The 26673-nt window shown below is 41.8% G+C and overlaps 1 protein-coding gene across 3 annotated transcripts in view; it reads right to left on the bottom strand.

Moving 5' to 3' along the window:
- Nucleotides 1-247: 247 nt before the first annotated feature.
- LOC137334660 (ras-related protein Rap-1b) overlaps nucleotides 248-26673 on the bottom strand; it is a 63699-nt gene continuing 37273 nt past the window's right edge. For all 3 annotated transcript variants that reach the window (XM_067999504.1, XM_067999503.1, XM_067999502.1), the window contains 3 exons: nucleotides 10568-10711; nucleotides 3745-3858; nucleotides 248-1582 (listed from right to left, as the gene is read on the bottom strand). In XM_067999504.1, the coding sequence (XP_067855605.1) occupies nucleotides 3772-3858; nucleotides 10568-10711 (231 nt within the window). In that variant the 3' untranslated portion in view covers nucleotides 248-1582; nucleotides 3745-3771. The remainder of the gene's footprint in view (nucleotides 1583-3744; nucleotides 3859-10567; nucleotides 10712-26673) is intronic.

The following is a 26673-nucleotide window of genomic DNA, read 5'->3' as shown; positions in this document are numbered from 1 at the left end:
AGGGACCAAAAGAATTAGTGGTAACATTACCCCAGCCCATATCCCTTTTAAACAATTCCTTTTGTGTAATTGTATTATATGCACAAACTTAAGAGCGGAAAATAAACTTAATTGGACATATCAGAGCCTTTACACCAATACAAAGCACAAAATATGCAGCCTGCTCTAAACAAATGATGCTTTTGGATTATAACTGTACTTCAAAATAGTAACAACCACCAACACATGGTACTTAATGCACACAATGTTACATTTACAAAAAAGTTAAACGAATACTTTATTTACTTGCAGTTAAAACATGACAAAACATTCAAGTGGCAGATAATCATAATGCAAGCCCTTGCATGGCAATCCAAATTTATTGAACTGATGCGAGGTTATACAAAAAAATTGCACCACTCTATGGAAATTAAGGCTTTTTAAGTTTACATTTGGCCACCTTAAAGCACTTGTAGCATTAAGTTGGTCATTTCAAATACTGTGGCTCAATTCTATACACAATCTTCTACCCAAAAGTTAATGCGTACAAAGCATCAAGGCATTGTTAAATAAATCAGCGGAACTTAGGCCATGTGACCAATTACACTTGAATAAAAAATTATTTCTCACATTCACCATCAATACCCACAGTACTCTTCCACCAGGAAACATTTCAACAAAACATTACACGTGAAACATAACCACTAACAGGCAATGTCTAATTTAATGTATATTTGGTACTGATAATTACAAATATGCATAAGCAAGCAGAAATACAGTGAGAATCTACAGCTGCAGGAGCATTAAGAGTGATCTCCAGGCAAACTTGTAAAGTCTTAAAATAAGTATCTTAAAATATATACTTCCTGTTGTAGACCCACACTGTACAATCCTTTATAAACATTGTCCCCCATGTAAACAAATAGGAAACATACAATGAAAGACTTGACATTTTTCTGAAAATGTTAACAGCTATTTGAAGGCAACATTGTAGACCAAAGACAAAATGTGACTGAAACAAAAACATACACTTTCTATACATAGAAATCAGTTTCCACAGGGTTGTACTAAAATAAAAACACATTTTAATAGCTGTTGCAATTATCAGAGCGCAGTTATACACTGAAACAATGATGATCTTGTATCTCCATTTTAAAGAAGCTACAAATATCAAAGCAGCAGAGTTAGCTGTGAGAAATTGTCTAGTCTAAAGATATCTTTGGACTTCCATCTTTATTATGCTAAAATAGTGGTGCTTTCAGGAATTACATAACTTTTATTTGCCAAAAAAGGGAATTACCAATAATTATTTACCAGTTTAATAAACATTGGTGAAAGGAGTACTTCCTCCAATATGTGATCAGCAATAACTGAATGCAGGTCCTAGCTTTAACAGTTGCCTATTAGAATGTTTAGAAGTAAAAAATAGCTTTCTGTTCTTGCAATGCTGAAAACATTATAGTTACTTTATGTGCAAAATGACTTGGGAGCTTTCATCCATTTGTTGAAGGGTACCACCACAGGAAAGTCCATTTTTCAGATGTCAATAGGTTTAGTAAAGTGGAATGCTGGCACTGTCAAAATGGGAAATAGTTCATCATATCTGTAGGTTTAAAAAAATCTTTAGTTAAATGCAAGAGAGACAGCTTGAAATATACACGTATACATACACAGATTAAATTACCTTCACGGTCAGTTAACAAGAATCTTTACAAAAACGGACATGGAGGCCCAAAAGCCTATTCCTTTGTTCACTGATCTGAATCCCACCAACCATCTCAACATATACCTGAATCTCTTTTCTCCAGAAAGCCATCTAGTTGCCAACTGAACCCATTTAGGTGTTCATTTTAGTAGCCTTCCCTAGCAATTTATTTCACAAATTTGTTACCCTCTGTAAAAAAAAAAATCCACTTTAAAATGTGTTCCATGGTATGATAATATAGAACAATTTAAAATTTATGTCTCAAATACCTGTCAATATTAATACATAATTCTAGAGGTTCCAAAAACTTTCAAGTAACTATACAAATAAAAAATAGAAGTCCTACCAAAATTAAAAGTTTAATATTCAGGCTAATTAACTTCAAAAACCTAATAGACTGCATCCCCTCTAGTATTAGGAGCGGCATTTCGTAAACTAATATTTATTTTAACTTACTCTCCTCCCCCCACCCAACCATTTTTTCATTGACCAATTCAGCCAGACTGTTGCAGAAACTGCAATTTGTTTTCAAAGACAGAATTTTAAAAAAAAATTCTTTCAGGGGATGTGGGAGTCACTGGCAAGGCCAGCATTTATGACGCATCCCTAACTGCCCTTGAGAAGGTGATGAGCCGCCTTCTTGATCCACTGCAGCCTGTGTGGTGAAGAATCTCCCACAGGTAGATAATTGTTAGGTAGGGAGTTCCAGGATTTTGACCCATTGATGAAGGAACAGTGATATATTTCCAAGTAAGGATGCTGTGACTTGGAGGGGAATGTGCAGGTGGTGGTGTTCCCATGCGCCTGCTGCTCTTGTCCTTCTAGGTGGTAGAGGTTGCGGGTTTGGGAGGTGCTGTCGAAGAAGCCTTGGCAAGTTGCTGCAGTGCATTTTGTGGATGGTACACACTGCATCCACGGTGTGCCAGTGGTGAAGGGGGTGAATGTTTAGGGTGGTGTATGGGGTGCCAATCAAGCGGGCTACTTTGTCCTGGATGGTGTCAAGCTTCTTGTGTTGTTGGAGCTGCACTCATCCAGGCAAGTGGAGAGTATTCAATCACTCCTGACTTGTGCCTTGTAGATGGTAGAAAGGCTTTGGGGAGTCAGAAGGTGAGTCACTTGCTACAGAATACCCAGCCTCTGACCTGCTCTTGTAGCCACAGTATTTGTGGCTGGCCCACATAATACATTGGCACTTATAAGAAAAGCGTTCAAAATGCAGTCAAAGGTTATGAGGCTCCTTGGATCGCTCATGGAGCAAATGCTCACGTGGTATGGCACCGAGCCATGCTAACAACAACATGCCTTATTCAATCTCTAGTTTGTGCCCAGTTATGTGATTTTGGCAGGGCAGTACTGTGAGCACTAGTTGGTCTCAGTGCCTTCAAACTTAGGAGAGGGTGAGGGCACAAGAGAAATAAACCAGAGCTACTATTATTCATCGCAATCCAGTGATGCTCTGCCACCTTCTCCCTCTACCAGCCTGAAAATCACTATCTAAGGTCGCGTGCAGCATGGCCACCAGCCTCTGTCACCTATGGAATTGTACCTCAACACAAGTCAAAGCTTTATGAACAGGCAGCAGGGCCGGGGGGGGGGGGGGGGAAGAGAAGAGAAGAGAGGGGGAGTGGGAAAATTAAAGCGGTCAGAAGTAAACTGCATGCAAATAGGTCTGCAACATTAAGAATTTTCAAACATTTAATGCTTAATGCTGCAAGGGATTCATTTTATGCTTGCATACAAGTTTTAAAAAAGGTTTCTGTATTAATACCAATGAAGGTTCCCAGCATTCTAATTTTGTTTAACTTGTGCCCAATGATCAAATTTGACAGATTTGGTTAAAATTGAATGGAAGTCTTCAAAATATTGGTAGATTGAGTCTTTCATTTTGTCACAAAAGTGCATGTATGTACAATTTCCAAAAGAGAGTGTTTGAGTTTTTAAAAAGAGGAAGACAAGTTTGTGTTCAAATGTATGTAGCTAACATCATAGTCCCAAGTACTTCTTTTCTCTCCTCCTCCTTCCTTCAAACTAAGTATCAGGTTGGGTGTAATAATTTTTACCTGGCTCGGAGTTAGAACAGGTCTGTATTAAAGCAGTTGGCATTTTGGGGTTTTTGGAGGCCTTCCATAAACTGGAGATTTTCTGTTGATTTGTCGGACCAGATCATAAAAAATCTGTAATATATTTCAATAATAAAGGTTAAACTATGAAATAAGACTAATTTTTTACAAATATCACTAAAATTAAAACTATTTCTTTGGTGTTCAGGCTATGAAAAGATCTAAACCATAGCAAGGTTTCTGTAAATAAGGCTTTCCCTCATTTACAGCATAGTCAGGTTATAAATTTCATCTTTGTGATCACTAACTTCTCAACTTAAGTAACAGACTGTATTTGGTACATTAATCCAGTCTCTATGTTGGTAATAAATTGGCCACACTGAAGTGCACCATCTGATTGGCACTGGTTGTACCACTCATTCAACTCTGAAATCCTTTCATCCATCTAACTGCTGAATTTAGGGCAGCAGTATTGTTTGATTTGTATTTGAATAAAATCTTTGTATTGAACTTTTTACCCATTTAGAAGAAAATAACCCCAAATCTTTCACAATATCCTAATAAAGGGCTTTCATTGGAAGGCACATGTTGATTTAAAAAATGGGCATCTTTGCAGTATCAGTGGCTATAATGGAATTTGTTAAGGGGCAATCAACCCATGCCAGGCATAATCTTTGACCCGACCCATAACATTTCACATTCATGCATAACTTTTTGCTCTGTGCTACACATTTCTCAATTTAAGTGAATCAAGTTGAAAAAAAAGGTGGCAGGATAAGTTGATCCTTGCCTTTATAAATCGAGGCAGTGTATACAAAAGCAAGAAAATTATGGTAAATCTTTATAAATCATTGGTTAGGCTTCAGCTGGAGTATTGTGTCCAATTCTGGGCATCACACTTTAGGATGTCAAAGCCTTGGCAAGGGTGCAGAGGAGATTTACCAGAATGGTACCAGGGATGAGGGTCTTTAGTTATGTGGAGAGACTAGAGAAGCTGGGATTTTTCTCCTTAGAGCAGAGGTGGTTAAGGGGAGATTTAATAGTGGAGGTGTTCAAAATTATGAAGGATTTTGATAGAGTAGATACAAGAAACTTTCCACTGGCAGGAGGATCGGTAATCAGAGGACACAGATTTAAGACAATTGACAAAAAATTCAGGGGGGAAATGAGAATTTTTTATTTAAAAAAGTTGTTACAATCTGGAATGCAGTACCTGAAGGGGTGGTGGAAGCAGATTCAATAGTAACTTTCAAAAGAGAATTGGATATATACTTGAAAAGAGAAATTTGCAGGGCTATGGGAAGAGAGCAGGGAAGTTGGACTAATTAGATAGCTCTTTCAAAGAGCTGGCACAGACATGATGGGCCGAATGGCCTCCTCCTGATTCTATATTCATTAAGCAATAAACTTTATTTTTCATTCAGTTTGATTCATTAAGTTCCTCTAATTTAAATTGATAAAATATATTAACAATCTCAGACCTCAACATTAAAGAACGTAAAAGATCACAAGATAATTACAAATGAGAAAAGCCATCCAGCCTTTCTTAATTCATCCTGAATACTCAATACGTTAGCATCCAATTGCTTCTGAAAAAATTCCAGGGCTTTTATCTCCACTACTCCTCCCGGAAGTCAACACTCTACACTGATCATTCTTTGCATGAAGAATGTACAAAGTTTCTAGTTAGATAGAACACACTACCTGTGTAAGGGTTACAATACTGTACAGGGCACATATTTGTTGCGAAGACCAGGAAAACACTGGACGGAGGTGGTGAAAAGATACTTAAAACTAGCAAAAAGATTGACAAGATTGGAAAAAGAAAACCTGGGAGATCCAGGAAAGAATAGGGAAAAAGATTAGAAAATCATGCCTGCAGATACAGAAAAGTTGATTTTCGAATATCTTAAAATAAAAATGTCAAATTAAATTAATTTATACTTAGTTTGGGCTTTCTGGACACAAATTATCAGTTTACTGAAATCAGTTTACTAAAGACTTTAGGGTAGAATTTGGTACGAACTATGCCTGTTTTTCGATGTAAAAAGGGCACAAAACTGACCAATTTAGCAATTGGACAGCCTGGGTCCAATCTGCCACTGCTAAATTCGTCAGACCCTATTTTTTTTTAAAAAGGCATCCCAGGTGACTGCCTAAAACAGTTGTTAGGCCTCTCATATGTTAATTTGAGACCTAAAGCCTGTTTAAGGACCCTTCTGGGAAATTTGTTTCCGACGAGCAGTGCAGGTTCCAGATCTACCCTGTTCAAGATTTTTCTGTGGCCGCCAACAAAAGGTAAGTTTTTTAAAAAAAAGATAGGCCAGGAGGTGTAGAAGTTGTCGCGATCAGCCACCCCCGCTATTGCGCGCTCCAACCCTCCCCCACCAAACCCCGGGACTTGCCTTCAGGCCACTGCCGGTGAGGCGAACGGCCCAACATTCGTCATCTTCAATGCGCAAGCTGGCTGTGGAGGCACGACAGGCACTAGCAGCTTGCATATAAAATGTTAATGAGACATTAAAATGGAGTGGCAGATGGATTTAAATGTCGATAAATTAGATAACGTATAGTGGAATAGAAAACAGCAAACAGATACTCGATGGAAAGATGGATTTTTCTGGATGCATATGCAACACTGCTTTTTTTTGGTCTAAAAACCAGTGAAGTGTTGGGATGTGATTACTTGTCATTTACTGTACTTTTCCAGTCAATATGAAACAAACAAAGCTGATCAAACACAGGGATGCATCTCAAGGTATTTGGCTAGAAATTATTCAAACCTGTAAGGATCATTGGTGATCATTTGACTGAGTTAATGAAGGTGCTCACCCATATTCACCTCATCTACCTGATCTGTTTCATTATTCATAATCAGATCTAGCAAAGAAATACCAAAATGCATTTACAGCAACAGGACACAAATAGTCAATATATTCACACTGGCCGCGCGTGCCCCCCCCCCCCCCCACCTGTCAAAAGTGAGCTTCTGCTGCTTCCCATCAAACATTCTATTTCAAGGCTAATATGCAAATAAGCTAACTGTGCCAGATTTTGAGCGGAGGTGGAAAAACAAATTTATTACAAAATGAAATTCTCATGTACAACTTAATTTTTGCAAAAAAAAATCTACATTTAAACCACCTTGTGTCTCAAACATCTCACTGCTCCACATACAATTAATTACTTTGTGGCAGCATGGATACAAAATTGGCTAGGGGACAGAAAGCAGAGAGTAGTGGTGAATGGTTGTTTTTCAGACTGGAGAAAAGTATACAAATGTTGTTTGGCAGGTGGGAGATCCGATCCTTTGTCCCCTTCATCATCAGGTCCGACTACCTGAAGGTGCTGGGGATCTGGGTCAGGGGGCCCCTGGCCTGCACCAAGAACTGGTCGCCAAGGTCAAACAGAAGCTTGGTAAGTGGGTGGGGTGCTCCCTCTGCATTACCAGCAGGAACCTGGTGATAAGGTGTGAGGTACTCGTGGTGTTGCTCTACGTGGCCAAGGTCTGGCCCATTCCCCGCTGATCCACCATCACAGTCACCCAAGCTATCTTCCACTTTGTCTGGAGGTCCAAGGTAGAACGCGTCCGCAGGGACACCATGTACAAGCCCCCAGATAAAGCCGGGGGCGGGGCGGGGCAAGAGAAAGGGTGTCCGAATACCACGCTGATCCTGATGGCCACCTTTGTGTGAAGCTGCCTCAGATGTGTGCAGAGCTCCAGTAAGCAAACACCAAGTGTCACTACGTGCTGAGTTTCTACCTGTCCACCACACTGAGAAGACTGGGTCTGGCCATGCTGGCAGAGCAGATGCAGGATGTCTCGTCCAGCTGGACCGTACCCATCACCTGTCCCAGGTGGAGAAGCTCCTGAGGTGGAATCCCTTCAACCACAAGGCCTACAGATGGTGGTTGGCACGGAACATTGAGAGTCCTGCAGGGAAAGGAGGGGGTGGATCCGATCGGGCAGATCCCCAACCATCGCCAAAACTGACCAACAGGCACCAAGATGTAGCCTGGATGGTGGTGAGAAGGGCCCTCCAATTGCAGTCTGACATGCACAGAATCTCAGCGCCACTGTGAGCTGCCCGAGGCTGTGGTGGGGACAAGACCTGATGGACTGCCCCTTCACACAGGTGGTGTGGAGAGATGCTTTGGTATCTGTTCCGGTTCATCCCTAACAGTTCGGTAACACAGGACGCTGTGCTCTATGGGCTGTTCCCCAGGATACACAGACAGATACCAATTGCTGCTGTAAGATCAAGTCGGTGAAGGAGGCCCTTTGGTCCGCATGAAACGTGTTGGTCTTCCAACTGAAGGAGCTGTCCACGACCGAGTGTTGCCGACTGGCACATTCCAAGGTCCAGGAGTACGTGCTGCAGGATGCCCTGAAGAGGTGCGGCCTAGCAAAGGCTCTACGGCGAAAGGCCACCACACCCTGTATTATACATTCTGTATAAGATGTGTTCTGTGTTTTGAATTGTAATAATGGGATCATAGTGTGCATGATCTGCATTGTATTGGTTTGAACTGCATTGCTTGGAATTGTGTCCTTTTACATAAAATTTAAAGATACACACAGTTCTATGAAATAAAGTATATTTTGAAATATAAAAAACAATGGTGTTCCCCAAGGGTCAGTATTAGGACCACTGCTCTTTTTGATCTATATTAATGACCGGGACTTGGGTATAGAGCGTATAATTTCAAAGTTTGCAGATGACATGAAATTCGGAAATGTAGTAAACAACGTGGAGGATAGTAACAGACTTCACGTGGTCATGACTGATGAAATGGGCAGACGCATGGCGGATGAAATTTAACAAAAGTAGTGTGAAGTGATGCATTTTGGTAGGAACAATGAGAGGCAATATAAACTAAATGGTAAAATTTTAAAGGGGGTGCAGGAACAGAGATCTGGGGATGCACATACATAAATCTTTGAAGGTGGTAGGACGAGTTGAGAATGCTGTTAATAAAGCCCAGGATCCCATATGCTTTTCTAAGAGGCAGAGTTTACAGAAGCAAGGAAGTTATGCTAAACCTTTATAAAACACTGGTTAGGTCTCAGCTGCAGTTGTGGGGCCAATTCTGGGCACCACACTTTAGGAAGGATGTCAAGGCTTTAGAGAGGGTGCAGAAGAGATTTACTAGAATGTCAGGGATGAGAGTAAATAAGTGAGAAACTATTTCCAGTGGCAGAAGGGTCGGTAACCAGAGGACACAGATTTCAGGTGATCAGCAAAAGAGCCAGAGGCGACAGGAGGAAACATCATTTTTTTTAAAATGCAGTGAGTTGTAATGATCTGGAATGCACTGCCTGAAAGGGCAGTGGAAGCAGATTCAATAGTAACTTTCAAAAAGGAATTGGATAAATACTTGAAGGGAAAAATTTACAGGGCTATGGGGAAAGAGCAAGGGAATGGGACTAAATGGATAGTTCTTTCAAAGAGCCGGCACAGGCACAATGACCTCCTCCTGTGCTGTACGTACAATGATACAAAGAAGTGCAGAGACTTGTGTCAGTAAATATGGCCTCCATTTTATACATAGCAAGATGATGAATGAACTGTTTTTTGGTAGTATTGGTTGAGGGAGGAATTTTGGCCAGAACATTAAAAGAACTCCTTGCTCATCTTCAAATAGTGCCAGGGATCTTTACCAATGGACTAGGCAGATGGCTCCTTGAAAAATGCAGCATTCCCTCAGTACTGGTCTGGACTGTCAACCTAGATTGTGCTCAATTCCTGGAATGTGGTTTGAACCTACAATTTTTTGACTCTTAGATGAATGTGCTATTGATTCCAAAGTGTTCACCTCCATTCACAACTCTTCCAACGACAGCCTATAGTAGAATATGGATAACATCCAAGCTTTGACTGACAGATGGCAGGTAGCATTCATACTACAAGTGCTGAGTAATGACCATCTCCAACAGAAAATGCCAAACAACTTCCCAACCTTCAGAGTCCCCCACTACCAGCATCTGGGATTACCATTGACCAGAAGCTTAATAGACAACCCACACCAGTACCATGGTTACAAGAGCAGGACAGAGGCAGGATATTCAATGGCGAGTGGCTCACTTCCTGACTCCACAAAGCCTCTACCATTTACAAGGTTCAAGCCAGGAGTATGATGGAATATTCAATACTTTCATGGATGGGTGCATCCAAAAGATAACGCAAGAAGCTCGACACCAAAGATAGAGCAGTCTGTTTGACTGGAACCACTGGACTCACCACTCGATATCCACCCTCTCCAGCAGCAGCATATCGTGGCTGCAGTATGTACTATTTACAGGATCCACCAAGGTTACTTTGACAGCACCTCCAAACTCTTGTGACCTTCTCCACCGAGAAGGTTAAGAGCAGGGAACACCATTACCTCCAAGTTACAAACCATCCTGCCATTCCTTCATTGTCACCTAGAATTCTCTACCCAACACTATTGTAGGAGTACCATCACAAGGACTGGAACAGTGGCCTACTAACACTTCCTCAGCGCACCTTGGGAGGAGCAATAAATGCAGCCCTGTAGCTGTCACCCACATCCTGAGAATTTAAAAAAATCTAATCCAAGCTGGTATAAAATATCCAACTGTTCGTTCTGCAAACAAATACAACCAGAAGTTAACTTCACACACTTTCCAAATATTATTAATTCTTCAACCCATAAGAGCAAAACAAAGTATTGATGCAAATTTCAAAAATTAGAAGACTGAAGATTTTCCCAACAGTATATAATAAGTAATATCCCTTCAGTGCAACAAATGGCACGAGATGATCAGAATACTGCTCGTGTTTCTGCACATTAGTCTCACCTCATTAACATTAATCTTTGACTTTGCAGAGGATTCTAGAAAGGCACAGTTACACCACTGCCTTGCTAGATTCTGTCCTTGCTCCTTTCCAACCACTCGCTCTTCCTCCAAGTCGCACTTATTGCCAACCAAAATCATTGGCACCTGCAGGAAAAGTGAAAAGTTGAATTTATACTAGAAATTAAAAACATGTGCAAATATAAAATTACAAATTCATGTTTCTTTCTATATTACTAAAGTGCAGCAACTGGTAATTTATAAATTAATTACATTGTTAATGACCGGAGGATGAAACAAAGAACCATAATGCAGTTGTCATTAGGCATATTTAATATGTACAGCGAGTGGCTATGAACTGGAATGCACTGCCTGAGGGGGGTGGTGGAGGCAAATTCAATCATGGCTTTCAAAGGAAATTGGATAAGTACTTGAAAGGGAAAAATTTGCAGGGCTACAGGGAAAGGGCAGCGGACTGGGACTAGCTGGTTGCTGTTGCAGAGAGCCAGCATGGACGCGATGGGCCGAATGGCCTCCTTCCATGTTGTAACCATTCGATGATTAGCTAATACACTTGAACCTTGTACAATTCTCTTAATCCACTGCCTCAAAATTATCCAAAACACCACCACGACAGATCTGTAATAACCAATGTTTCACCCATGTAATCTGTAGCCCAAACTGCTCTGTTCAGAGACAATCTAAGTTTGAAAGGGCAAATTCTAAAATTGCAGCGGTGGACGTTTTAGTAGGTCAAGTGGACATGATCATGCATTTCACATCCATCATTACACTTCACTTTAGAGTCCTAATGAGCACAGTAGATGGGATGAATATATTTTTGTTGGAGGGGATGGGAAGACATTGAACATCAGCAACTACAACTGTATTAATAAATTACTAAAACTGATTTTAATATTGCAGTTCTTATTGTGAAATGACAGTTTGGCCTTAGGGTAGTCTTCTAAAAAGTGGGTGTGGACTGATGGTGGTTTTACTTTCCAATAGGAAAATATAAACCAAGCTACAAATCTTTCAGTAATTCGATGGCAAACAATTCTCAGCATTAAAAGAGGGGTCACTTTAGCAAAACCGCTCTCAATATAAAAATGTTTTTAGGACAGATAAGATTAATACAGCTCAGGCATCTTTCAAAAAGGAGTCCTTGGTCTTGAAGAATCAAATATTAAATTCAAAAGGTTACTATTTAATTAATTAATTGGTTATTCCATTAATCTTTTCAACTAGGCTAGATCGCCAGTATCTTTCATAGCAAAAATAATAGGCCACAGATTACACATCAACATTTTAAGAAAGGCATAACTGACTTTTTACAGAATATATGTTCTGTATGCATCTTAATTAACATACAATATACAAATTTTAAAGCTGCAGGAGTAATATATTTTCCAAACTGCATGTAATCATTTTTTCAGTTAACAAAACTTTCACAGTAATCTAAATATATTACAAAAAAACTGGACTTAAAGGATAAAAGCACCTAGGAGAGTAAAAGAGCAATGTTACTGGTGAAGGCTGTATGCATGATTCTGCAGCCTACCGACCTAGTACTTTTTCAAAGGCAAAGAATGAAATTCAAAAATGCATCCCATCTACAGTCACTCCTCTCTCAGGCTAAGTTTTTTGCCTCCTGAAAAATCAATTCCTGGTCAGGAGTCAGAGATCAGACCGTCTCCTTTCCCAGGAACAGATTTATACCTTTGACTTATAGAAAGTGTGTGGAATCATCAATGACCTTTGCCTAAGGTTGCCTGGTAGTTAGAAGGCCAGTGGACCCAAATCCAAACAGGCATGGGTCTGTGATCATTGACCACGACTAATTTTAGTGGAAGTTGGGGTGTACTCAGCTAACTTTGTCCGAGCAACAGGAATCTAGGTCTCGGCCTGTCGGAGCCATGTACATTCCACCGAAGCTGCATAGTGTTGAGCACTGGAGGTCACAAGACTGTAGACACATCTAATTCAAACCGGTTCCAGCCAGCTCAGGCCAGCGACTGAACTCAGGTTACTTCAGTTCAAAAGTTGCTCTTGCCTGTGTCAGCAGCTGATGTCTCAGGTTACTTTCTGCAGCCCCTGGCCAACAGTGGGTTAGATTTATCCGCAATCGCATGCAATTCCACAAAAAATTATTTCAAATGATGCAACTTCCCACTTGGCTCCAGATAACATGTAAGGCAACGCCCTAGCAGGTAAGGTGGTCCTATTGAACAAGCACTGGGAAGTTTGTCAGTGCTTTTTACTGGTAAGCTGTGGAGTTTTAGCTGGTTAAACTCCAGCAGTACCCCTGCACACACTAGTCCCCTAGCCTAGACTCTGCCAATCTGCACCTACAAGTGGTCTTTTTCCCTGTGTTGAGTGTATGTATATTCTGTGTTGAGCAACCATAAATTCTGTGTAAGATCAAATTTGCACCTTTCACATCCTTAAAAATTCCCAAAGCACTTCAATGAATTACTTCTGAAGTATAATCATTGTGGTTCATGGGCAAATGTGATGCCTTATGCATCACAATAAACACTCCCCATCCACCCAGAGCCATGCAATGATCTGGGAGAGGCAAAAAGCCAGATTAAAAACCCCTCTAGTGGAAACTGGAAAATTCCTCTTCAACCATCTTAGGCAATCAAAGCTAGTCCAGGAGACCACAACTGCCCTAAACTACATTGGAAACTTAGTGGAACAAACCCTTGAATTGAAACAACCGTCCACTGATGCTCCAGAAACAACTGCATCTAGTTTGCCAGCGATTTTTTTTAAATGGAGGTCTAAACAGGACCACTAAAGGGAATTAATCTGAATGAGTGTACATCATGTCCATCACAAGATTATCTAGCTTGATCTGAACTGAAACTTGCAGAATATATTCATCGAGCAACGGAAACAATTTAAAAGTATTGGTGAAGCCAGACGTTACAGTTTAGATTATGTTTTCCATTAGTCACTGATGCTAAAGGACAGATTTGGATTCATACAGCAGCTCATTATATCTTTCAGAAATTCAATGCACCATATATAATTAAATATTTGAAAGTGCAATGACTGTGATACAGGCAAATATGGCAGTCATTTTGCACACGCCAAGATCCCACATACAGCAATGAGATGAATAATCAGTTGTAAGATACCAGAAGTCGCTGTGCTTCTTTGAATAGGTCTTTCATGTACATGAACAAGTAGGCAGTGCCTTGGTTTTAAAGTCTCAAAGACTCCAATAATAGTTTGAGCCGTGGTCAAAATTACTGGAATATAGCTTGAATTCCTAACCTTCTAACTCAGGTGAGTGCGCCACCAAGCCACGCTAATGCCCAAGAAACAAGTACTGAATTTGGATCTGGTAAGTTAAATTCACTCTATAAAATGAGTTTTATATTTATGTTGAAAGGAGGAAGCACAGTCATCATTGAAGCAATCCACCTACTTCCTGTTGTGCAGGAATTACAATTTGGAGTTTGGTATTTTAGAGACAGAATATGATGCTGCCAAATTCATTATAGCCCTTGTAAAATTTATTACACACAACAAATATTAGCTATATTTTTAGTTATGATTACAGTACCATTTTACAATTAACACAACTACACAAGTTAAGCCAGTGATTTTCAACCTTTCCTGAAATACTGACACTCCTGCATGATCAAACTTAGAGGACACAAGGAAACACATTTTGCAACCTTAGTGATTATATTTTTCCCATTAATTATGTTACTTGCAGCAGCATTACTACAGTAATGCTTTACAATCATTTTCTAAAAATCAATTATAATTTGCATTTTCACAGACCGATTTGATTTAGTGCTGCAAAGTTTTAAAACTAGGATGAATGGCCATTTTAAAAAATCCATTAGTAATTTATTAAAGCAATTTGGAGGCATGCGGACCAAGAGTGACTGAAGATTAAATTAATCACAACACAACTGTGAAACCGAGCACCAATGTGAAGCTGTTAATGACAAGCGCAGATTATACGTGTAATATAGTTTCTACTAAGCATCATACAAATATTATGCACACCTACAGATATGTTGGCAGGATGTGACTAGTGGTGTCCAACAGGGATCTGTGTTGGGGCCTCAACTATTCACTGTATTTATTAACTTAGATGACGGGATAGAGAGTCACATATCCAAGTTTGCTGATGACACAAAGATAGGCAGCATAAAATTAGAGATAGTAATAGATTAAGTAAATGGGCAAAACTGTGGCAAATGGATTTAAATGTAGGAAAGTGTGTGGTCATCCACTTTGGACCTAAAAAGAATAGATCAGAGTACTTTCTAAATAGTGTAAAGCTCAAAACAGTGGAGTTCCAAAGAGACTTGAGTCCATGTACATCGATCATTAAAATGTCATGGACAGGTACAGAAAATAAATCAAAAAGACCAATGGAATGCTGGCCTTTATATCTAGAGAACTAGAATACAAGAGGGTAGAAGTTATGTTACAACTATACAAAGCCCTGGTTAGACCACACTTGGAGTAGTGTGTTCAGTTCTGGGCACTGCACCTTATGAAGCAAAGGGTGGTAGAAGTTTGGAACACTTCCACAAACAGCAGTTGATGCTAGCTCAATTGTTAATTTTAAATGAGTGATAGATTTTTGTTAACCAAAGGTATTAAAGGATATGGGGCTAAGGCTATGGAGATAGGTCACAGATCAGCCATGATCTCACTGAATGGCAGAACAGGCTCGAGGGGCTAAATGGCCTAGTCCTGTTCCTATGTTCCTTATGATGTGGAGATGCCGGTGATGGACTGGGGTTGACAATTGTAAACAATTTTACAACACCAAGTTATAGTCCAGCAATTTTATTTTAAATTCACAAGCTTTCGGAGATTTTCTCCTTCCTCAGGCAAATGTTTCAAGATCTCCTTGAAGCCTACGCATTTATACATATTGAACAATACATGGTGTTTACAGACTGCCCCTGCAACTGCCCGTTGCCAAGGCAATCACCGTGTTCAGACAGAGAGGTGTTACCTGCAGAACCCCCTTCTGTCGTGACACTACAGACTTCCTACAAAAACTCAGTACCCACGGACCAGTTGAACCAGGAACACTTCTCACCACGATGGACGTCTCGGCACTATACACCAGTATCCCCCACGATGACGGCATCGCTGCGACAGCATCAATACTCAACACCAACAACAGCCAATCTCCGGAAGCCATCCTACAACTCATCCGCTTCATCCTGGATCACAATGTCTTCACCTTCGATAACCAGTTCTTTACCCAAACACACGGAACAGCCATGGGGACCAAATTCGCACCCCAATACGCCAACATTTTCATGCACAAGTTCGAGCAGGACTTCTTCACTGCACAAGACCTCCAACCAACACTATACACCAGATACATCGACGACATTTTCTTTCTATGGACCCACGGCAAGGAATCACTAAAGAGACTACACGATAACATCAACAAGTTCCATCCCACCATCAAGCTCACCATGGACTACTCCTCAGAATCAGTTTCTTTCTTGGACACACGAATCTCCATCAAAGACGGGCACCTCAGCACCTCACTCTACCGCAAGCCCACGGACAACCTCACGATGCTCCACTTTTCCAGCTTCCACCCTAACCACGTCAAAGAGGCCATCCCCTATGGACAGGCCCTGCGAATACACAGGGTCTGCTCAGACGAGGAGGAACGCGATGGACACCTACAGACGCTGAAAGACGCCCTAGTAAGAACGGGATATGACGCTCGACTCATCGATCGACAGTTCCGACGGGCCACAGCAAAAAATCGCATAGACCTCCTCAGGAGACTAACACGGGACGCAACCAACAGAGTACCCTTTGTCGTCCAGTACTTCCCCGGAGCGGAGAAACTACGCCATGTTCTCCGCAGCCTTCAACATGTCATCAATGAGGACAAACAACTCGCTATGGCCATCCCCACACCTCCACTACTCGCCTTTAAACAGCCACCCAACCTCAAACAGACCATCGTTCGCAGCAAACTACCTAGCTTTCAAGAGAACAGCGTCCACGACGCCACACAACCCTGCCACGGTAACCTCTGCAAGACATGCCAGATCATCGACACAGATACCACCATCACACGAGATGACACCACCCACCAGGTGCATGGTTCATACTCCTGTGACTCAGCCAACGTTGTCTACCTCATACGTTGCAGGAAAGGATGCCCCAGAGCATGGTACATTGGCGAGACCATGCAGACGCTGCGACAACGGATGAACGGACACCGCGCAACAATCGCCAAACAGGAGGGTTCCCTCCCAGTCGGGGAACACTTCAGCAGTCATGGACATTCATCCACCGACCTTCGGGTAAGCGTACTCCAAGGCGGCCTTCGAGACACACGACAACGCAAAATCGTCGAGCAGAAATTGATAGCCAAGTTCCGCACCCATGAGGACGGCCTCAACCGGGATCTTGGGTTCATGTCACGCTACACGTTACCCCACCAGCGAACAAATGTTATCTGTTTTTAATATAATGGGTCATTTGCTGGCTCTCTCTGCCTTCCGGATGTTTCTGCCTCTCTGTTTTTTTTTCTCTGTTTTTTTTCCCTGTTTGTTTTTTTGTTGAATGTGTATTCGGGGGTTCTGCAGGTAACACCTCTCTGTCTGAACACGGTGATTGCCTTGGCAACGGGCAGTTGCAGGGGCAGTCTGTAAACACCATGTATTGTTCAATATGTATAAATGCGTAGGCTTCAAGGAGATCTTGAAACATTTGCCTGAGGAAGGAGAAAATCTCCGAAAGCTTGTGAATTTAAAATAAAATTGCTGGACTATAACTTGGTGTTGTAAAATTGTTTACAATTATGTTCCTTATGGTAGCGAGTTCCACATTCTAACCACACTCTGGGTAAATAAGTTTCTCCTGAATTCCCTATTTGATTTAGTAACTATCTTATTATTTCTGGCCTCCTCCGCAAGTGGAAACATCTTCTCTACATCTACCCTATCACATCCTTTCATAATCTTAAAGACCTCTATCAGGTCACCCCTGAGTCGAGTCTTCTCTGGAGAAGAGCCCCAAGTCTGCTCAATCTTTCCTGATAAGTATAACCACTCAGTTCTGGTATCATCCTAGTAAATCTTTTTTGTATCTTTTCCATGCCTCTATCCTTTTTATAAATATGGAGACCATAACTGTTCACAGTAGTCCAAGTGTGGACTAACCAAGGTTCTATACAAGTTTAACACAACTTCTCTGCTTTTCAATTTTATACCTCTAGAAATGAACCGCAGTGCTTGGTTTGCTTTTTTAAAAAAATGGTCTTATTAACATGCAACGTTACTTTTAATGATGTGTATCTGTACCCCCAGATCCCTCTGCTCCACTGCCGCATTTAGACTATTAGCCAAGCAGTTTGTGGCCCCCTTATTCTTCCTACCAAAATGTAATGCGTTACACCTATCTATATTGAAATTCATATGCCAATTACACACCCATTCTGCAAGTTTATTCATGTCTTCCTGTATTTTGTCACGGTCCTCCTTGGTATTAACTATACCCCCAAATTTGGCGTGGTCCCCAAATTTTGAAATTGTACTTCCGATTCCCAAGTCCAAATTGTTTATGTAAATGGTGAACAGTGGTCCCAGCACCGATCCTTGTGGAACACCACTTTCCAACTTTTGCCCTAATTGATTACTTTGGTCTTACTTACATCCTTCTCAGTTTTCATCTTAAACCTTATTATGTTGTGATGTGGAGATGCCGGTAATGGACTGGGGTTGACAAATGTAAAGAATCTTACAACACCAGGTTATAGTCCAACAATTTTATTTGAAAATCAAAAGCTTTCGGAGGCTTTCTCCTTCGTCAGGTGAATGTGGGAATCCTTGAACTTTTCGCATTTATATTCAGAGAACAATACCTGGTGATTACAGATAATCTTTCCAACTGCCCGTTGTCAAGGCAATCAAAGTGTTCAGACAGAGAGGTATTACCTACAGTACCACCGAATATACAAACGGCCAGAACACAAGACAGAGAGGGAGAAACATCCGAAAGGAAAAGAAAGACAGAAAATGACCCGTTGTATTAGAAACAAATAACTTTTATTCGCTGGTGGGGTTACGTGTAGCGTGACATGAACCCAAGATTCCGGTTGATGCCGTCCTCATGGGTGCGGAACTTGGCTATCAATTTCTGCTCGACAATTTTGCGTTGTCCTGTGTCTCGAAGGCCGCCTTGGAGAACGCTTACCCGAAGATCGGTGGCTGAATGTCCTTGACTGCTGAAGTGTTCCCCGACTGGGAGGGAACCCTCCTGTCTGGCGATTGTTGCGCGGTGTCCGTTCATCCATTGTCGCAGCGTCTGCATGGCCTAGCCAATGTACCATGCTCCGGGGCATCCTTTCCTGCAACGTATGAGGTAGACAACGTTGGCCGAGTCACAGGAGTATGAACCATGTACCTGGTGGGTGGTGTCCTCTCGTGTGATGGTGGTATCTGTGTCGATGATCTGGCATGTCTTGCAGAGGTTGCCGTGGCAGGGTTGTGTGGTGTCGTGGACGCTGTTCTCCTGAAAGCTGGGTAATTTGCTGCAAACGATGGTCTGTTTGAGGTTGGGTGGCTGTTTGAAGGAGAGTAGTGGAGGTGTGGGGATGGCCTTAGCGAGGTGTTCGTCGTCATCGATGACATGTTGAAGGCTGCGGAGAACATGGCGTAGTTTCTCTGCTCCGGGGAAGTACTGGACGACGAAGGGTACTCTGTTGGTTGTGTCCCGTGTTAGTCTTCTGAGGAGGTCTATGCGATTTTTCGCTGTGGCCCGTCGGAACTGTCGATCGACGAGTCGATCGTCATATCCCATTCTTACGAGGGCGTCTTTCAGCGTCTGTAGGTGTCCATCGCATTCCTCCTCATCTGAGCAGATCCTGTGTACTTGCAGGGCCTGTCCATAGGGGATGACCTCTTTGACGTGGTTAGGGTGGAAGCTGGAAAAGTGGAGCATCGTGAGGTTGTCCGTGGGCTTGTGGTAGAGTGAGGTGCTGAGGTGCCCGTCTTTGATGGAGATTCGTGTGTCCAGGAAAGAAACCGATTCTGGAGGAGTAGTCCATGGTGAGCTTGATGGTGGGATGGAACTTGTTGATGTTATCGTGTAGTCTCTTCAGTGATTCTTCGTCATGGGTCCATAGGAAGAAAATGTCGTCGATGTATCTGGTGTATAGCGTTGGTTGGAGGTCCTGTGCAGTGAAGAAGTCATGCTCGAACTTGTGCATGAAAATGTTGGCGTATTGGGGTGCGAATTTGGTCCCCATGGCTGTTCCATGTGTTTGGGTAAAGAACTGGTTATCGAAGGTGAAGACATTGTGATCCAGGATGAAGCGGATGAGTTGTAGGATGGCGTCTGGAGATTGGCTGTTCTTGGTGTTGAGTATTGATGCTGTTGCAGCGATGCTGTCATCGTGGGGGATACTGGTGTAGAGTGCCGAGACGTCCATCGTGGTGAGAAGTGTTCCTGGTTCAACTGGTCCGTGGGTACTGAGTTTTTGTAGGAAGTCTGTAGTGTCGCGACAGAAGCTGGGGGTTCCCTGTACAATGGGTTTCAGGATGCCCTCGACGTATCCAGAGAGGTTCTCACACAGGGTTCCGTTGCCTGATACGATAGGACGTCCAGGTGTGTTGACTGTGTATCTTTGGGAGGCACTAGAAGTCTCCCACGCGGGGAGTACGTGGGATGAGAGCGTGTTGGATGCTTTGAAGGTCTGGATCGAAGGTCTTGATCAGTTTGTTGAGCTGGTGGGTGTGTTCTTTGGTCGGATCTGCGGGTAACCGTCTGTAGTGTTCCTGGTTGTCCAGTTGTCTGTATGCTGCTTTGCAATAGTCCGCTTGACTCGTCGATTGACAGTTCCGACGGGCCACAGCGAAAAATCGCATAGACCTCCTCAGAAGTCTAACAAGGGACGCAACCAATAGAGTACCCTTCGTTGTCCAGTACTTCCCCGGAGCGGAGAAACTACGCCATGTTCTCCGCAGCCTTCAACAGGTCATCGATAACGACGAACACCTCGCTAAGGCCATCCCCACACCTCCACTACTCTTCTTCAAACAGCCACCCAACCTCAAACAGACCATCGTTCGCAGCAAATTACCCAGCTTTCAGGAGAACAGCGTCCACGACACCACACAACCCTGCCACGGCAACCTCTGCAAGACATGCCAGATCATCGACACAGATACCACCATCACACGAGAGGGCACCACCCACCAGGTGCATGGTTCATACTCCTGTGACTCGGCCAACGTTGTCTACCTCATACATTGCAGGAAAGGATGCCCCGGAGCATGGTACATTGGCGAGACCATGCAGACACTGCGACAACGGATGAACGGACACCGCGCAACAATCGCCAGACAGGAGGGTTCCCTCCCAGTCGGGGAACACTTCAGCAGTCAAGGACATTCAGCCACCGATCTTCGGGTAAGCGTTCTCCAAGGCGGCCTTCGAGACACACGACAACGCAAAATCGTCGAGCAGAAATTGAGCGCCAAGTTCCGCACCCATGAGGACGGCCTCAACCGGGATCTTGGGTTCATGTCACGCTACACGTAACCCCACCAGCGAATAAAAGTTATCTGTTTTTAATACAACGGGTCATTCTCTGTCTTTCTCTTCCTTTCGGATGTTTCTCCCTCTCTCTGTTTTGTGTTCTGGCCATTTGTATATTCGGTGGTCCTGTAGGTAACACCTCTCTGTCTGAACACTTTGATTGCCTTGACAACGGGCAGTTGGAAAGATTATCTGTAATCACCAGGTATTGTTCTCTGAATATAAATGCGAAACGTTCACCTGACGAAGGAGAAAGCCTCCGAAAGCTTGTGATTTTCAAATAAAATTGTTGGACTATAACCTGGTGTTGTAAGATTCTTTACATTTATTATGTTGTGATAGCTATTGCCTAGATGTTCTCCTACGCTTACTTCTCTTATCTGTTCTGGTTCATTTCCCATTACTAGATCCAGTAGTGCTTCCTCTGATGTTGGGCTTTTTACCTACTTGGTAAGAAAAGAGTCATGCACACAATGTAAAATTCCCTTCCCTGTAGCCTATATCTACTTTTTCTTGCCAGTTTATTTGGGGATAGTTAAAATCTCCAATATTATTCTATGTTCTTTACTCATTTCACATATTTGCTTACATATTTCTTCCTTCACCTCCTTCTGATCTGTAGTATACCCCGATTAGCAGAATAGATCCCTTATTACCTTTTATTTCAATCCATACTGGTTCTGTTTCTATCTTTTTAGAATTAGCTGAATTAGCTCTGCATTTTTTTCCCCCTTCAAGTATTTATCCAATTGCTTTTTGAAAGCCATGATTGAATCTGCTTCCACCATCCTTTCAGGCAGCACATTTCAGATCCTAATTACTCGCTGCATAAAAAAAGTTTTTCATTCATGTCACCTTTGGCTCTTTTGCCATTCACCTTAAATCTATGTCCTCTGGTTCCTGACCCTTCCACCAATGGGAACAGTCTCTCTTTGTTTACTTTATCTAAACCCTTCATGATTTTCAACACCTATCAAATCTCCTCTTAACCTTCTCTGCTTTAAAGGAGAACAACCCCAGCTTCACCAGTCTATCCACATAACTGAAGTGCCTCATTCCTGGAACCAGTCCAGTGAATCTTTTCTGCACCCTACCTAAGGTCTTCACATCCTTCCTAAAGTGCGGTGCCCAGAATTGGACAATACTCCAGTTGCGGCCCAGTGTTTTATAAAGGTTCAACATAATTTCTTTGCTTTTGTACTCTATGCCTCTATTTATAAAGCCCAGGAACCTGTAATCTTTTTTAATCACTTTCTCAACCTGTCCTGCCACCTTCAAAGATTTGTGCACAGGTCTCTCCATTCCTGCACCCCCATTAGAATTGCACCATTTAGTTTGTATCGCCTCTCCTCATTCTGCCTGCCAAAATGTATCATTTTGCACTTCTATGCGTTAAATTTCATCTGCCATGTGCCCGCCCATTCCACCAGCCTGTCTATGTCCTCTTGAAGGCTATTACTATCCTCCTCACTGTTCACTACACTTCCAAGTTTTGTGTCATCTGCAAATTTTGAAATTGTGCCCTGTACACCCAAGTCATTAATATGTCAAAAAAAGCAATGGTCCTAGTACCGACCCATGGGGAACACTACTGTATACCTTCCTCCAATCCAAAAAACCGTTTACCACTGCTGTTTCCTGTCACTTAGCCAATTCCGTATCCATGTTGCCATTGCCCCTTTTATTCCATGGCCTTCAATTTTGCTAAAAAGCCTATTACGTGGCACTTTATCAAATGCCTTTTGGAAGTCCAGATACACATCAACCGCAATGCCCTCATCAACCCTTGCTGTTACCTCATCAAAAAAGTCAAGTTAGTTAAATGCGATTTGCCTTTAACAAATCCGTGCTGGCTTTCCTTTATTAATTCACAATTGTCCAAGTGTTAGCTATGTCCCTTTTTCCCAATACCATTATGTTATCTCTAATTAGTACAGCTACTCCACCCACCCTTTGATTATGTTATAGCCTGCACTATTTAGTTGCCAGTCCTGTTCTTTATGTAGCCATGTTTCAGTTATTCCTATGGATTATTGCCTCCAGTTCCCCCGTTTTGTTTTGGACGCTGTGTACATTTTTAATAGTTGTTCTTTTTACTTTATTTTTTAAACAGTCCTTTTATACTTTGTTTCATAACTGTATTTGTTCCTTGACCATTTATGTTATCTTTATTCTTTACCCTGGTCTGACCTTTAACCTCATCTCCTGTTTCTTTTATCTTTAAGCTTTTGTTATTGCTACCAGATCCCTCCCCATCTTCCTAGTTTAAAGTCTTATGCATTATCCTATTTATCTTTTCTGCTAGGACTCTGGTCACATTCTAGTTCAGGTAGAACCTGTCCCAGCAGTACAGCTGCTTCCTGTTCCAGTATGGTGCTAGTGTCCCATGAAATGGAACCCCTCCTTCCCACACTACTCTTTCAGCCAGGCATTCACCTTTCTGATCTGTACTGCCATTTACAATTTTTATTTAATCAGTAGTTTATTTCTAGGATTAATAAAGTCCCTTCAGATCTAGATTATATTTAGTAAATGTATTTAACTTGATTTCAAAATAATTGGTAATTACTTTGTCTTTAAGTTTTAAAAGTTGATTGATTTAAAAGTTGATTGTAGTCCCTTGGTTTAAATAGCTTAACACCTCCTTCCCCCTCTGCACCTAATTCCCACACTCACTAAATTCCCAGTTGAAAGTCCTCACTCCTAACAATTCACTCCATTAGGAGGTTCACTGTCTTTACTAACCTCTGTGCTCAAGCTCAAGACCATGAATATAGCAGCAGTCTATCAGTTTTGCAGTGGGTGCTACTGCCAGTAAAAGGCTTGATCGGGCTGCAAAGGGCCTGGACACTGGTATTCTAAATGGAAGCTCTTCAACGCTATCAGTAGGCAGGTCAGCAGTTTTTTTCTGGTTGCAAATACTGATCTTGTACCTGAAACAATGGGCTGCACAGCCTATTTACATCTCATTGTTGGGGGCTGGAGCAGCAAACTTTACTATGGTACATAATATGCCAGTCCCAGATAGACCGAAGCTATTTTTTTGCCTGATGATCGTGTAGGCCCCTAAAGGACAACGACCCCAATTAGGCTATAAGCGTAGTTTTTAAGTGTTTTGCCACAAATTGCCTTGGAGCACACTTTGGTCTTACTATAGAGGACCATCAGAGGTGAGAGAACATTAAACAATGTAAATAGACTTGAAACTGAAGATGAGCACTAAGGCAGTAAATATTCTGAATGATTACTTCCTCAAAAGTATCCACAAAGACATGAACATATCCTCTCCCACCACCCCAAAAAGTACCAAGACTTAGTTCACAACTTTGAAATAAATGAGATGGAAGTCCCAGATAAGTTGATCAGGCTTAAAACAAATAAATGCCCAGGATTAGATGGTACTTATCCATCTAAGTGGTGAGAAAGACTGGCAAGGAGATTTGAGAGATAATTATGTGGGAACCAATGGACACTGGGAGAAATACCAGTCAATTGAAAATAAGTTGGTGGTACTCATTCAAAAAGAGTGATAAAACAGACACGACAAACCCATTAGTCTTACTTCAATTCTGTGTAAAATAATGGAATTGATCAGGAGTAAACTGGAGTTATCTATACAACAACCTAGTTAAAAGCAGCTAACATGGCTTTAGACAGAAGATTCTACCCAACCAATTTTCTTGACTTCTTTGAGGAAGTGACAGCACAAGTCAATGTGGTAAACTTTATAACATTGCATACTTAAACTTTCAACAGGCATTTGATAAAGTTCCACACGAAAGATTACTAATTAAGCTCTAAACTGCAGGGAATACAGGCAAAACTGGAATATGGATGACAGTGAGAAAACAATGGGTAGTGGTTAGAGGGGTATGTCAGGGTGCAGAGGGAGAGGTTGGTAAAGTGTTGAGAAAGCCAAAATGGTAGAATACCAGTTAGAGGAAGTTACGATCAAATTGTACAGTACTCTGGTTAGACCGTACCTTGAACACTGTCCAAAATCTGGTCAACAAGAAACAAAGGAAACATCTAAGTGCCAAAGGCAATGCACAGAAGAACCATTAGGCTGATCCCTTGTGCCAAGGATCTGAGTTAAGGAAATACTGGATTTGGGCTTTTCAGCCTGGAAAGGAGGTGTCTGAGAGGTGATCTTAGACATATCTAAGTAAATGGTATAGAAAAGGTTAATCTGGAATGCTACTTTAAATTAAACTGTGAAATAGGATAAAGGGACACGAGTTCAAACTAATAATAGGTAACTTTAGAACGGATATGAGGATCATCCTCATACGCAGAATCAACACTTGGAATGGACCTCAGAGCAAAGTAGTGGCAGCGAAACCCTGGAATTATTTAACTAAATGCAGCAATGGTGGTGGGGGGGGGGGGGGGGGGGGGGGTGGTGGGGGGTGGTGAAGAGTGTACCGTGTTTCTGGATGCATAGATTAATTAAGATGGGTTGGATGGCCTACCTCATCCGTTAGTATTTTGTAATCTAAGATTTGGACACCATGCTTAAGGTTATTTAGTCTGGATTATCTTTCATACAACGCATTTTAATAACCTCAACTATAATAGTATATCATACACCAAGCACAGCAAATTCACAAGAAACACCTAGTCATAATATACATCTTTCCTAAACAAAGAAAATTGACCAATATTTCTTCCTTTCTCTTGGAAAATAAATCCAAGAGCCTTATTTATAAATATGCAAGAGACTTCAGCTAATTTCTGTACACAAAGTCATCTAGCAAGCTCATATGAATAGCAGGTGGCATTTGATCCATAAGTTGGCAGAGCAAATTCAGTTAGCCAAGATCATTTGCTGTCTTTATTTTCAATTTCCTGCCATTTCTCCATATCCCTCAACACCTTTAATTCCCAAGTAATCATCCATCTCACTTAAACATTTCAATTGATTCAGCATTTATGGCTGAGGCAACACATTCTACATTTTCATAGCCCTTTGCATGATTTTTTTTTCTTGGATTCATTTTTGAACAGCATGGTTCTAATTTTATTCACCCCTGTTCTGGATTCCACCACCCCCCATTGCTGCATTTAGTTAAATAATTCCAGGGTTGCGCTGCCACTACTTTGCTCTGAGGTCCATTCCAAGTGTTGATGATTCTGCATATGATGATCCTCATATCCGTTCTAAAGTTACCCATTATTAGTTTGAACTCATGTCCCTTTATCCTATTTCACAGTTTAATTTAAAGTAGTATTCCACATTAACCTTTTCCGTACCATTTACTTAGATACGTCTAACATCACCTCTCAGACACCACCTTTCCAAGCCGAAAAGCCCAAATCTCTCCAGTATTTCTTTCCCTATCTAGCAAGTCAATTCCCTTCATTATTTTGAAAACACAAAAGGAAATCTGCTTAAAGCTGCATCAGTAAAGAGTACAGCCCAAGTTTATCTAGTCTCTCAACACTGGCGAATTGTTACTGGACTCTGTCCAAGGCCACTATCCTTTCCAAGGTAGGGTGCTCAGAATTGAAAATGAGGTCTAACCAGTACTCTCGTTAAATAC

The sequence above is a fragment of the Heptranchias perlo genome, chromosome 18 (assembly GCF_035084215.1).
Source record: "Heptranchias perlo isolate sHepPer1 chromosome 18, sHepPer1.hap1, whole genome shotgun sequence".
Taxonomy (NCBI): domain Eukaryota; kingdom Metazoa; phylum Chordata; class Chondrichthyes; order Hexanchiformes; family Hexanchidae; genus Heptranchias; species Heptranchias perlo.
The sequence above is the reverse complement of the archived record's forward strand: the minus strand, read 5'-3'. Positions and strand labels throughout refer to the sequence as shown.